Source organism: Bradysia coprophila, chromosome X, assembly GCF_014529535.1.
Source record: "Bradysia coprophila strain Holo2 chromosome X, BU_Bcop_v1, whole genome shotgun sequence".
NCBI lineage: Eukaryota > Metazoa > Arthropoda > Insecta > Diptera > Sciaridae > Bradysia > Bradysia coprophila.
The window spans coordinates 7,459,937-7,472,939 of NC_050737.1; the positions used below are offsets into that span (position 1 = coordinate 7,459,937).

A 13,003-nucleotide genomic window follows, 5' to 3' on the forward strand; every position below is an offset into this window, starting at 1 on the left:
CAGATTCGGTTATTTATGGCTTTTCCGCCCATACATTTACCTTAGACAAGTCCTCCCATGTAAATTATGTGGGTAGACCTGTTAAAATCTTGACAGTGTACTTCACCAGACATTACGCACTCTAAAACGCACTTACACCGTAAATTGTGACAGCCAGTTCTGTATGAATATCCAACCGTTTTTTTATTTTTATGTTGGATTTGATAACATTCCTTTTTTTACTAACTTTGCATGAGTCTAAAACGGTCACGTCTTAGAAATGTAGAACTTTTCAGCACTGTCCTAAGGTTTTTAACGAGGGAGCTGAAATGCAGAACATCAAAATATTATCTGAAAACAGAAGTTTAAAAAATGGACCAAATCGAAGAAATCTTCATCGAAATGTGTTGTATTCAGGTATATGATGGCTCTTCTTCCGTCGCATCTGATAGAGCGCACATGAGTGATTAGAGAAATATTGAAGAAAAGATCATGGACGACTGTCATGGTTAACATAACCACCCTTGGAAGGGCTTTTTGAGAGTATTATCTGCATACTCAATTCTGTAAAATATTTCAAATACATTTTTACTAAATATTTGACACATTTGAGTATACGAATCGATTATAATACTTCCTCTTATTCTTGATATCCACGCAGAAGTTTGAAAGGGGAGAGGCTAGGACAAGTACCCAGTTCTTGAAAAATTTCCGAAAAATACTTCAAAGATAGATTCATGCTTTGAAAAATGATTGAAATTTAGCCATAAAATGTCCGTAAACGAAATATTGACCTTTTAGTTTCTGTAGGAAAATCCTCGCATTACGCGTTTGTCAAGGCGTATTTCCATTTTCGCTTGTACATTAATCGATTTAAGTGAACTTGCTTTCGGGATGACATTTTACCAAAACATAGTAGCCTTTGCATTCTATCAATTTGACGATGATAGTTTCAACCATATATAAAAAACATGGACGCGATGGATGTTTGCTCTGCCAATAAAAATCGTTTAAAAAAATTAAACAATTTGTTTTCAAAATTCTCTGATGTGGCTATTCGCATAAATGTAAGTATTTTGAAGTACCTACATAACAAATACATCCTGTTCAGTCCGCTTGTCAGTTTTAATGAATTTTTATACATTTCTAAAGGAATTGAACAGTTCAATCATACCGTCGAACGTATCAAACGAAACCCGAAACGCCTTATTCGCAAAATATGGGAACGAATCAATGGAACAGAAGGCTGAGTATAGTGGCGAGCTAAATGCTTTCAATGTATGTACAAGTTTCAATTGAAGAATTCACATTTTCGCACCCATTAACTATATTCGATAATGAGATTCGATGTATTTCCGAAATTTGATCTTGAACCGGAAAGAGATGTGAGTGACATCAAATTGTATTACCTCTTTTGCTTTGAAAGGTGGCACATCGGAATGCATGGACCACGCAAAATGACTGGAATAATATTTCGGGCACAAACAACTCGTATGATGGTATGAATATGATATCTATTAACGGCGGATGTTATAATGAACAAGACTTGCCGTCGTGTACACGCAACTTGGATTATGTCAGCGGCCAGGAAATTGTAGAATTGGATGTTGGTACCCGTCGTAATACCTATTTGAAAGTAAGTAACAGATTTCATTGAAAGTTCTATGTAATCACCATAGCTGATATCACTCAGATCTTCCCGGAACAAACTTTTTTATTCAAGCTTGCTCCAACTCATAACATAAATACGACTTAATAGTTAACAGGTGGAATCTGATTTCTTGTGCAATCTTTTTAATCTTGTTAGGTTTGTAAATAGGCCATAAGGGCAGATTCCGCCAATAACGGTCAGTTGCGTTACAATTTTTAAGACTGAAAACTCTAGTTTCAAGAAAAAATCGTAGTTTCAGGCATTAGACTGGTCCTTTCTCTATTGCCTCAAAGTGTTAAAAATTTGATCTGAGGTTACTGTTCATGCAAAACTAGTGCAATTGGCGGAGGTCTGCATTTTCAAACCCTTATTCTACGGCGATCTCGGCTATCAAAATTTTTTCTCCGCCAATAACGGATTTGTTCCATATTTTTTCACGCTCTATCGTCTCCAGCAAGTTTTATTCGTTTGCCAAAGTAACTCTGGCGTCCGCTGATTTTGAAAATTTACCATCAGCGGAACCGCCGAGTTATGTGGGAGGACATCCAAAACTTTCGGGTATGGAAAGAGCCGGAAAAACTGTGGAACAAAAATTTTGATAGCGGAGAATTGACCAGGCTCTAAAGTTCCAATTCAAAAAATATGCCCTTCAGGCAACTAGAGTTGAAATAAATTCGGAATTGAGGGAAATTGTTCCAAAGATTGCAGTTATGTTAGAAAAATATCTTGATATTTGCCTCATTCTCATACATTTTGCAGGAATCACAAGTCGTTAGCCGTGTAATGGATATTGAAGTGCGAGACGATTCCGCATTCATAGAAGAACGCTTAGAACGGATTCTGAACAAAGTTAGTATTTTTGTTTATTTTCTCATTTACGTCTGTTGAATGACAAGGATTGAGTTTACGTTTACATCTACTGATACACATTCGAATATTTATTTTAAGACACTTCTCGTGTTCAACAAAATAGTCTGCGGATCAAACTATTTTTATCTAGTTTAAGCTATTACCATATCAGCAAAAGCATGATCGTATCATTGACACATGAAGTTTTATTTACATCAATTTTAAATTTTCGTAAAGTACCACGACAGAGTAAAGTTAACCAGGCAGTAGCGCTGATTTGACAAGGGACCTGAATAATCGAGTTGCCCAATATTTTTTGCGAACAAAATTTTTCAATTTATGTCAGTGTTCATTTGAGTTTATTTTCATACAATGCATTAGGTCCCTTATTTGACGTTTCGAAAATGAACCGCTCCTGCCTGGTTTATTTTACTCTGCCGTGAAAGTACACAGTGAAAAATGACTGAAACATAAAAATCTCGATGTTTACAAAGTAAAGCTTTAGAAAAATAGTATTTTTATCAAATCAGTGATCAAAAGTAAAACTTTCATTGGTTCAAAAAGGAAAACGTTGATAAAATTGTTGATAAATGGTCTTGGTGGCATAAATAACTATTGTTTCTCAGACCTCTTCCACTAACTGCGTACTCATGATAACATGCGAGAATACGAAACAAAGATAAAATGTCACGATACTTCGATTTCTGATGAATTAATGATAATGTCGTAATTTTGGTTTTGTAAAAATGTTTTACCAATCAAAATATATGTTAGGCCGTGTAAGCTACAACTACGCCGCTAGATCCGCTTAATGTTAAAATTACCGTTGAATTATAAAAACGGCAATACAGACAGTACATGACACAATAGAACCGGTTAATGTGTTTAGTTTGAAAATTTTCACGTTCACGTTATCTACTGAGTACCATGTTCTATAAATATTAATTTCTCAGCGTTTAGTAATCATTCATCGAAATTAGAAACAATTTCAAAACTAATATTTGTTCAACCGGCTCACTCAGCTCGCTCAGAAAAACGAAATTAAAACTTCGATTGATGGACGAAACAATACCAAATTTTTATATTGAAAAAAAAACTGCATTGTTAACTTACTTTGGATCTTCTTCAAATTGATTTTAGTCACTTGTCATTAAGATACACTATCGAAGTCTAATAAACAATTTTTGATACGTAAGATAAAGTAAAAATCTCGCAAGTCCTTGCGTCTGATTACACCAAAAAAAAACATCTCTGAAAAATGAAGTGGCAACGACCCGTGATTTTGTTACTCAGTAAATGATGAAAAAATGTGCAAGACGTGTCTGGTGAGTTTTTTATTCACCGAACCTCAAGTGCTGCCACTTTATTCAGCTTAGCTGAATGCGGTTAATGACAGAAACTGTTGCGGTGAACGATATAATGAACGGCATCGAGAGAATTGCGAAACTTTAATTTGCTCCTCTCTTTACGGCAGATGCATATACAAATATTATTTTATGCTACAGGAACTGTAAAGGGTAGTTTATGTGTATGAAATGATAGATGCTATGTGCGGTAAGAGTTCGACCATTAACATGAACTGTGCGGAGTTTTTTTTAGATTTTCGGTGAATAAATCGATTCATATCGTAAAGCTTTACAAACAGTCAACTGAATCCTACAAGCCTAAATTATTTGTATAAAAACAGACATAGCACCCCGTAAACTTAGAATTAATCGGTTTATAAATTTTCTCTTGGTCCATGCTTGGTATTTTGAGCTATGGCTGACATAACGAACACCAAAACACCTTATTTACATACTTAACTTAGTACAGGAGCTTATGTAATTCTGTAAGATTCGTGAGTAAATATTTTCAATTTTGTGTGATGGTGTCGAAAACTGCGTTACAATTTTTTTTGTATATAAACCGAATTTCTTGTGCAGTTAGTGTATTGAATTATAATTAAAACAGCCTTCAACATTTTTAACTAGATTATGTGTAACCACCACAGCTCTTCTTTTCCATTTGTAGCAGTGCTGTGGCGTAACTAATCCACTTCGTATAACCTCGCACTAATCTTGTAACATATATTATATTTCAGGAGGAATCGGGAAGTCTAAAGAATTACTTTTACTATCTCTATGATGAAACTGATGTAAGTGTGTACAATGACAAGCATTTATACATAATGGTTTATAGTTATTCGCTTAAGGTCCTTAGTGCGATTTTTTTACAGTTTGAGGCAGTGAAATTTCTGCATGGATTTTATGTGTGGATCAGCTGAAAAACAGCTGAAGCAAATTCATGCTGAAATATTACTGCCTCTAACTGTAAGTGAGCAGACAAAAAATAAATCCTGTAGTTTCATTGTAAATAACGATATGTTTTCAAAACATTTCTAGTCATTGGACCGATTTTCGGATGCGGGTACCGGAAATCAAATTATACACCAGACAAAAGCTGGAGCCGATGCGAGTGACACGGAAACGCCCACAGTTGATATTTCGGACTGTGATTCGAATTCGTGTATCGCAAACGAAATCGGCAGCACAGAATGGAGCGAAGAGCAAGCAAGTGACTCCGAAATGCTCACAGTTGATATTTTGGACTCCGATTCGAATTCGTGTATTGCAAACGAAATAAGCAGTCCTGATTTCAGCGGAGTGTGGTATACTTCCGAAACTATTGTCGAAGCAACCGACACAGCAACGCTTGGAATCGGTATGTGTTCATTTTGAAAATTATTCACAAAATGAAAATACCTTGTACTCGCTGTACAATTTATTTTTTCATTCTTCACTGCAGACGTTCGATCTGAAAATCAACAGAAATCCATGCAATCATATAACGAACCATACCGCATGAAGGGGAAGCCTGGTCGAGGCTGTGACAAAAGTAAAATGTTTGTCTCAACCTCAAATATGGGCCCCTACACAAAGAAGTATTGTTGCTGTTATTGTTTGAAGCGATATTATAAACTAGATAGACACTTGGCAACGGTACATAAGGACGAAGAAGATGTGAAAACATTCGTAGCTCTGCCCATAGGTAAGATTTCTTTAAAGTCTATTTTTTACAATCAAACGAAATGAATATTCAGCTAAGACAAATGCAACTTCACTGTTACTCGCATTTCCTCTGAGAATGTTTTTCATCTCACTCGAACAATGTTAACGGAGAGAAATTTCGGATTAATTTATTTCAACTAGCCTTGAGAATAAATTTTTAATTGAACGTGAACGTCAGTGATATTTGCATAGACATTTGATTCAGCTGTTCTCAAGCAGATCCACTTTATACAAAAAAGAAACTGCTCATATGTCTTTACAATTTTACAATACCACTCGCGTATTCCACCCTCAGAAAGACGTATAAGCAGTGAGTAGTGCAGCTGGAAAACAGCTGTCCCAAATTTCTATGCAAATACTTATCACTGACATTCACTGTAACTTTATTTGTCAACGTTTTGATTTGTTTTGAGATTAATTCTTTCGTATGAGATTTGTGGTTAACTGTTGTAAGTAGAATCGTTGCAATAAATTTTAAAATTTTCATTCAACAACAATTTTTTCAAATTCCGATTCAGTTTATACTCTAGCATTGCTCTCAAGGCCAGTTTAAATTTTGTGCTTTTTCCTCCCCATTTACTCTGTGTTTTACTGAATGAAACTCATTCACTTTGTTTACTTTTAAACTATACAATAGACTTGCACTTTCTAATGTTGAAAAGTAAACATAGACTGTCTTTTTATCCTCTCCGAATCCATTTTTAACCTTGAATATGTTTTGCTTTCAAGGATTCTCAACAATTCTTAATACACAAATAGTTGATATTCGTCAGATTTCGAGTGACAAAATATTTAAATCGTAATATTACAAAGAGTTTCTCAGTATCCTTCATTCTAACTTTTGAACATTTTTGAACATGCATATGACATTTACATGCTACATGAGTCGAAAACCGTACTTTTGATGTTAAAAGAACGTCGTTCGACGCCCTCAGCATAAAAAATCCATTATAAAACTCGGGATAAAAGAGACAAGTCTTGTTTTCGTGTGTTTAGTGACCTCGACTTCGGCTCAAATCAATAAAATTCACACGAAAACTCTACTTTTCATCTTTTTAATTCTAGTCATGTAAAATACTATTTATATAAGCTGCTGACGACCATTTAACTTAATCAATAATTTTTAATAACTTTCTTGCAGCGTCGAAAATGCGTGGAGCAGCTATTGCCAAATTGAGAAGAAAAGGTCGATCCACATGGAATTCAGATGCTGAACTTAATAAAGGTGATTTGGATGTTTGTCGTCGTCCGAATGAAATATATCAAAGAAATGCGATGGAATTTGAAGAGTGTGAAGCCTGTGGAGAGTATTTACGATCAACTGGCATGAGGCGTCACTGGAACGTTTGTACGGGTAATCCTCTTCCTGGTGAGCGATGCGTGAAAGAATTCAGTCGCTTGGTAGAAGGCAGATTACATGTGGAAGCGTCTCAAGATCTACACACTGTATTTTCGGGAATGAGTGACGACGAAGAAATTGCGATAATTCGATTCGATTGGATAGTAATTGCATACGGAAATGACCTCTGCATTAACTTATGGCGCGATTATCAACTAAGAGTGATTAAAACCAAGTTGCGAAATGCTGGAAAGCTGCTAATTGCCTCGAAGTCTATATGTCCAGACATAACTGATGTCGCTTCGCTTTACCACGTATCAAATTGCAATACTCTCGTTGGAGCTGTACGTATGATCGCAGGATTTGATTCAGACACGAAAGCATTCAAAAGCCCTGGAACCGCTTCCACTTTAGTAACCCTGGTCAATGCGATTGGAGAATTGCTGTTGATTGAATATATGAAACGAGACGACGAGGAAAAAGAAAAGGCGGTGGACAGGTTCTTAACTGTATTCCAAAAAGAAGCGAGAATCAAAATAAACAAGGCTGTTGCCGTTACACAATCGAATGTGCGACGTGAAAACATCGAAATTATACCCAGTACTGATGATGTAGGGAAGCTTGCGGATTATCTTGATCGGGAACGGGTAGCAAGTTTTATCAAATTGAAACATCAGTTTTCATATCAAGATTGGTTACAGTTGGCAAAGCTCACGTTAATGTCAGTGCTGGTCTATAATCGAAAGCGAGTTGGGGACACTCAGAACATTTACGTCAAACAGTTTCAAAATCGCCAGTTTATTGCAGATATCAAAGACGACATACCTCAAGAAATAAGAGAAAATGTTAAAAGCAAAATGACTATACGAGCGAAATTGTGGAGAACAGTGTCAGTTCTATTAAAGCACCATTTCGACGAATGCTTGGAGTTGTTAATATTTCACAGAAGCACCGCTGGTGTTCCAGTCAACAACACCTACCTCTTCGGGCTACCTTCAAAATCTGGAAAAATATTGAAAATCGACGCATGTACGCTATTTCGCACGTATTCTTCAGCGTGTGGAGCAGAAGATCCTGCAAGTTTACGGGGTACAAAGTTACGTAAACACTTCGCAAGCACGTGTGCTTCATTGGACCTTACTGACAATGATGTAACTAATGTTGCTAAGTTTATGGGTCACAGCGACAAAATCCATCGAGACGTATATCGCCACAATACATTGCATAGAGAGGTCGTTCAAATATCTAATCTTTTGGAAATTGCTCAAGGGCGTAGCAGTGTTGACAAAATTACTGCCAATGATACCATCGGAACTTCTAACACGAAAGGGAAAATTCAAAGAAAACGAAAGCTAGAACGCACCGCTGCTGCCAAAAAGCCTCTAAAGAAGGCCAAAATTGAATTATCCAATGCAAAAACTGACACCAACAAGCCACAACGACGAATAAAAAATCAGAACTGCTCAAATGATAAAGTGAAAGTTCCCAAAAGAGGACTTAATTCAAACCCGCATGCACGATCTTACAAATAACCTGTGGTAATTCAGTGGTAAGAAAGTATTGCTTTATTTGGTTTTCTATTTTTCTCCTTCTATTTTCAAAGTCACATAATTTCAGTCTAGACTTCTTCCTATAAAGCTAGACAGTTTTCGAAATGTTGTGACTGTTTTTTTTTTTAGTAAAATATATAAAAACAAAACCTTTTCTTGAGCTAAGATCATCATAAAAAATTTAACGTAATCACGATAGGTTTCAAAATTAGCTTCAAAATATGCTCAATTAACGAGAGACTGACGTTGGCTTAATCTCAGTTAAATTGCCAGAATTGTCCAAGATTAGTTTCAGGAAATGTTCTTGCCTCCCCATCAAATTGGTGGAACAAGTTTCGCTGATCGACTTTTTTTAACGTTTCGAAAATTCATTCACCAAAATCAACACTGAGAAAAAAGTTGACGCTTGCGTCCCCAGGTAATGTAATTTTTCATACAAAATTCACATTATCTGTGACAGGTAATGCTGTTTTTGTATGAGAAATTACATTACCTGGGGAAAGATTATCTGTCACAGGTAATAATCTGAAAAGTTTTTTGTACTTTCTGCAATTAAAAACTATGATCACTCATGCTTGAAGTCGATTGCTAAAAGACCAAAATGTCGCGCTCTGGACTCGGAACAGCCGAATTTACCTGAAATCTGAAGTTATAAGAAATTCAGCTAAATCAGGTCGGTTTTCAGTTATTATAACTGAACAAATTCCAGATATACCTTATATCTGATCTGATTCTTGCGAATAGATAAAGCGCAAGAGCAATTAGGATTTTGAGTCACTGCGTTAATTTTTTGTAGATTTAGATCCGTAAAAGTGCAAGTAATTATGAAAACAGTAATTCAGTCATTTTTTACAGAAATGTCCATCTGGATTCATTTGCATGCCGATTATCGACTGGATATCTTTACTTTTTGTCTAAAATATTTTTTTGCTTTGTATTCAATAATTCTCAAAATTTCTGTTTTATCAATTTGTTAAACAAAATAAATATAAACACGTACGTTAAAATTTTGTTACCATTATTTCCCAATGATTGTTTTTACTCACACAACAACAATCGCCTCTACTTATTACAGAAAGTGGCAAAAGTAGTCGTAAAACTAGTTGCGAAAGTAGTGGCAAAACCATCTTTTTGCAACTACTTTTACGACTACTTCAGGATTTGGACTAAAAACCTGAAGCAGTTGTGAAAATAAGTTGCAGAAAAAACATATTTAGCCTAAAATCTTGCGATAACTGCCTTAACTGCCACACTCCGGTTTTTTACAAATACTTCAAGAGTATTCGCTCACAACTCGAAGAGAAATCCTCAAGTCAATTTCGAAATTGACGATAATTTGCTGCCACTGTAAATTTCTCTCTTATTTTCTCCGATAAATGTTAAATGTGAATTGAAGCTAATCGCTATGATAACGATAAAAATTCCGCCTATCTCGACCACATCACTCGAATATAATATTTTTCTTCGCTATGGTAGATCCTTATAAATTCCGTTCAACTGACCGACGGAGCCATTTAAATTCCTTTCAAAACCTTTTTTTTAATAATGAAAAGACGAAATGACCATTTAAAATGGTTTTAGTGTTTTGTACTTTCAGATGGGGCCTTTTATACTGTAGCAATTCATTTCAATTTGGTAACTGTCATTTAATTCCATAGTTTGTCAAAAAGACAGAACATTTTTCATATAACTTAGTATTAGGCGAACAATAATAGTAGATTACATAGGGTGCTGCGAAAGTAATTCATTACATGAGGTATCAATTTGAGATACGAGCCAAATAACGAGTGTACAATAAGCAACGAGGTTTGGAAGGTGTTATTTCGACAAGTGCCGACACGAATCAAAATACCACTTTCCAAACTGACAGCCATACTTTTGAAATATTTAGTAACTCAGATGCATATGTCAAAATAATGCTTTGGTAGAATTGATTTCAATAATTAAACGGGACCGACAACCTAATATTTTTGCATTGCCGAAGACACATTTTGTGACACTCGGAAATTTTTTGTCTTTCAGTGTTTTGTCATTCATTTTCATACCTCTGACCCCTCTGACCAAGGTAATATTTTTAGTTTATTTCTGTACAAATAGTAATCGGTCAATTTTATTAAAGTTGTATTGAGGAATTAGATTACGTGTGATTTACTAGATGTAGGAGAATCGTGATTTCCCTTGCATTGTGTGTATTTTTTAATTTGAATTTTGTTAACTGAATTTGTATAGATTTCTACCGCTGGGCACTTATAAGTTACCGCTGGGCACTTGTAAGTTACCGCTGGACACTTACAAGTTACCGCTGGACACTTACAAGTTACCGCTGGACACTGATATGCTACCGCTGGGTACTTATATGTTGCAGTAGGTCACTAACAAGCTACCGCGAGGTAGCGCTCGGCACCTAAAAGTTACCGTTGGACACTTATAATTTATCTCTGGACACTTATGAGTTATCTCTGGACACTTACAAGTTGCCGCTACGTATATTTAAGCTATCACAGGCTACTTTTAATCTATTGCAGGCTACTTTTAAGTTATCGCTGGGCACCTAAACGTTACAGCTGGACAGTGATAAGTTGCCGTTGGACACTTATAATTTCCCGCTGGGCTCTTATAAGTTACCGCTGGGCTCTTATAAGTTACCGCTGGGCACTTATAACTTACCGCTAGGCAATTATAAGTTACCGCTGGCCACATATAACTTACCACTAGGCAATTGTAAGTTGTCGCTGGGCACTTATAACTTACTGCTTGATACTTATAACTTACCGCTGTGTAATTACAAGTTACAGCTGGGCACTTATAACTTTCCGCTAGGCAATTTTAAGTTACCGCTGGACACTTATAAGTTACCGCTGGGCACTTGTAAGTTACGTCTGGGCACTTATAAGTTACCTCTGGGCACTTATAAGTTACCGCTGGGCACTTATAACTTATCGCTGGACACTTATAACTTACCACTGGACACTTATAACTTACCGCTGGACACTTATTGTTTACCGCTGGTTACTTATAAGTTCCGCTGGGCACTTATATATTACCGCTAGGCACTTATAAATTACAGCTGGGCAGGACACTCATAAGTTATACTGACATAAAAGTTGTCAGATTATTACCTGTGACAGACAATCTTTCCCCAGGTAATGTAATTTCTCATACAAAAACCGCATTACCTGTTACAGATAATGTGATTTTTATATGAAAAATTACATTACCTGGGGACAGAACTGTCAACTTTTTTCTCAGTGAACGGCTGGGCACTTATAAGCTACCGCGGGGCTCTTATAACTTACCGCTGGACACTTATAAGTCACAGCTAGACACCGCATTGCATTTACAAGTTACCGCTGGACACTTATAAATTACCGCTGGGCACTTATAAGTTACCGCAGGTCACATATGTGTTATTAGGCTAGTTTTTGACTGTATGAAAAAAAAAATATTGTCGGCTACGGAAAACCTTGACCCCCTCAAAATATTGTGCCATTAAATGCATCTCAAATATATATTTTTTTAAATTTTTTCACGCAGCTTTAGCGTGGATAAAAATCATTGCAGTTTTTTGAAAAAAAATTTTGTATGGGAAAGTTGCTCTTTACTGAATTTTCTCCACCGCCAAGGCTGAATGAAAAAATAAAAAAAATATATATTTGAGATGCATTTAATGGTACAATATTTTGAGGGGGTCAAGGTTTTCCGTAGCCGACAAATGTTTTTTTCATACAAAAAAAAACTAGCCTAATGTGTTATGCAGAGGAATTTTGTGTTACTTCTAGGCATTTTTAAGTTACCGCAGAATACTTTGAGCTACCGCTAGCGTCTATGTATTACCGCAGAAGAATTATGTGTTACCGCAGAAGAATTATGTGTTACCGCAGAAGAATTATGTGTTACCGCAGAAGGATTATGTGTTATCGCAGAAGAATTATGTGTTACCGCAGAAGAATTATGTGTTACCGCAGTAGACTTATGTGTTACAGCTGAGGTCTTAACTTCCTCACTGCCAAATTCCACTGCCGAACACTTCTGACAATTGATAAATTCATAACGGGGTAGTTTATTTACTAAAATATATTTTCACTTGACGGTCAATTTATCCGTTTTCAAAGACCGTCCTCGAAATGTTAAAGAACAATAACTACGACCTCAAATTAAACATTAAATGAAAGTAATTTTTTACACTATTTCAGAAAGCGCCCTTCCACTCTACCCTTCGAACAAAGGTTGTTTGTTATGACCCAAAAAAGTAAAATACGAAGAGAAATCAGAGGTGCAAAATTTTTTGATTAAATTTGGTTCAGGCACACCATGAATAGTATTGTAATTGTGACTCCTTATTTTTTTTACGGGTACAATTCTGTGAATCTGTAGTTTAAACGGTCATTAAGAATGAACACATGTAGATAGACAAAATAAATTAATGGAATAAAAATACCTCATAGATATTTCACTAAAATTGAAACGTAAAAGGTAATTTTTAATAAAAATGTTAGCTCAATTTATTGCTTTTTGTTTCTTTTTTAGAACTATCAAAAATTTACATTAGATAACCAAACACGTTCATTATTTATTTTTTCTCAAA

At 35.7% G+C, this 13,003-nt stretch overlaps 1 protein-coding gene across 2 annotated transcripts; it reads left to right on the forward strand.

Annotated features, from left to right (window-relative positions):
- The first annotated feature begins 926 nt into the window (after positions 1-926).
- LOC119085748 lies at positions 927-9,406 on the forward strand. 2 transcript variants are annotated; one of them, XM_037196230.1, is made up of 10 exons: positions 927-1,046; positions 1,132-1,257; positions 1,406-1,615; positions 2,390-2,479; positions 4,563-4,616; positions 4,864-5,182; positions 5,267-5,509; positions 6,671-7,515; positions 7,570-8,417; positions 9,274-9,406. In XM_037196230.1, the coding sequence occupies exons 1-9, from the start codon at positions 951-953 to the stop codon at positions 8,398-8,400; spliced, it is 2,814 nt and encodes a 937-aa protein (XP_037052125.1). In that variant the 5' UTR covers positions 927-950; the 3' UTR covers positions 8,401-8,417; positions 9,274-9,406. The 2 variants fall into 2 exon arrangements, with proteins under 2 accessions (XP_037052125.1, XP_037052124.1); XM_037196229.1 differs by having other exon boundaries at positions 6,671-8,417.
- Positions 9,407-13,003: the final 3,597 nt, after the last annotated feature.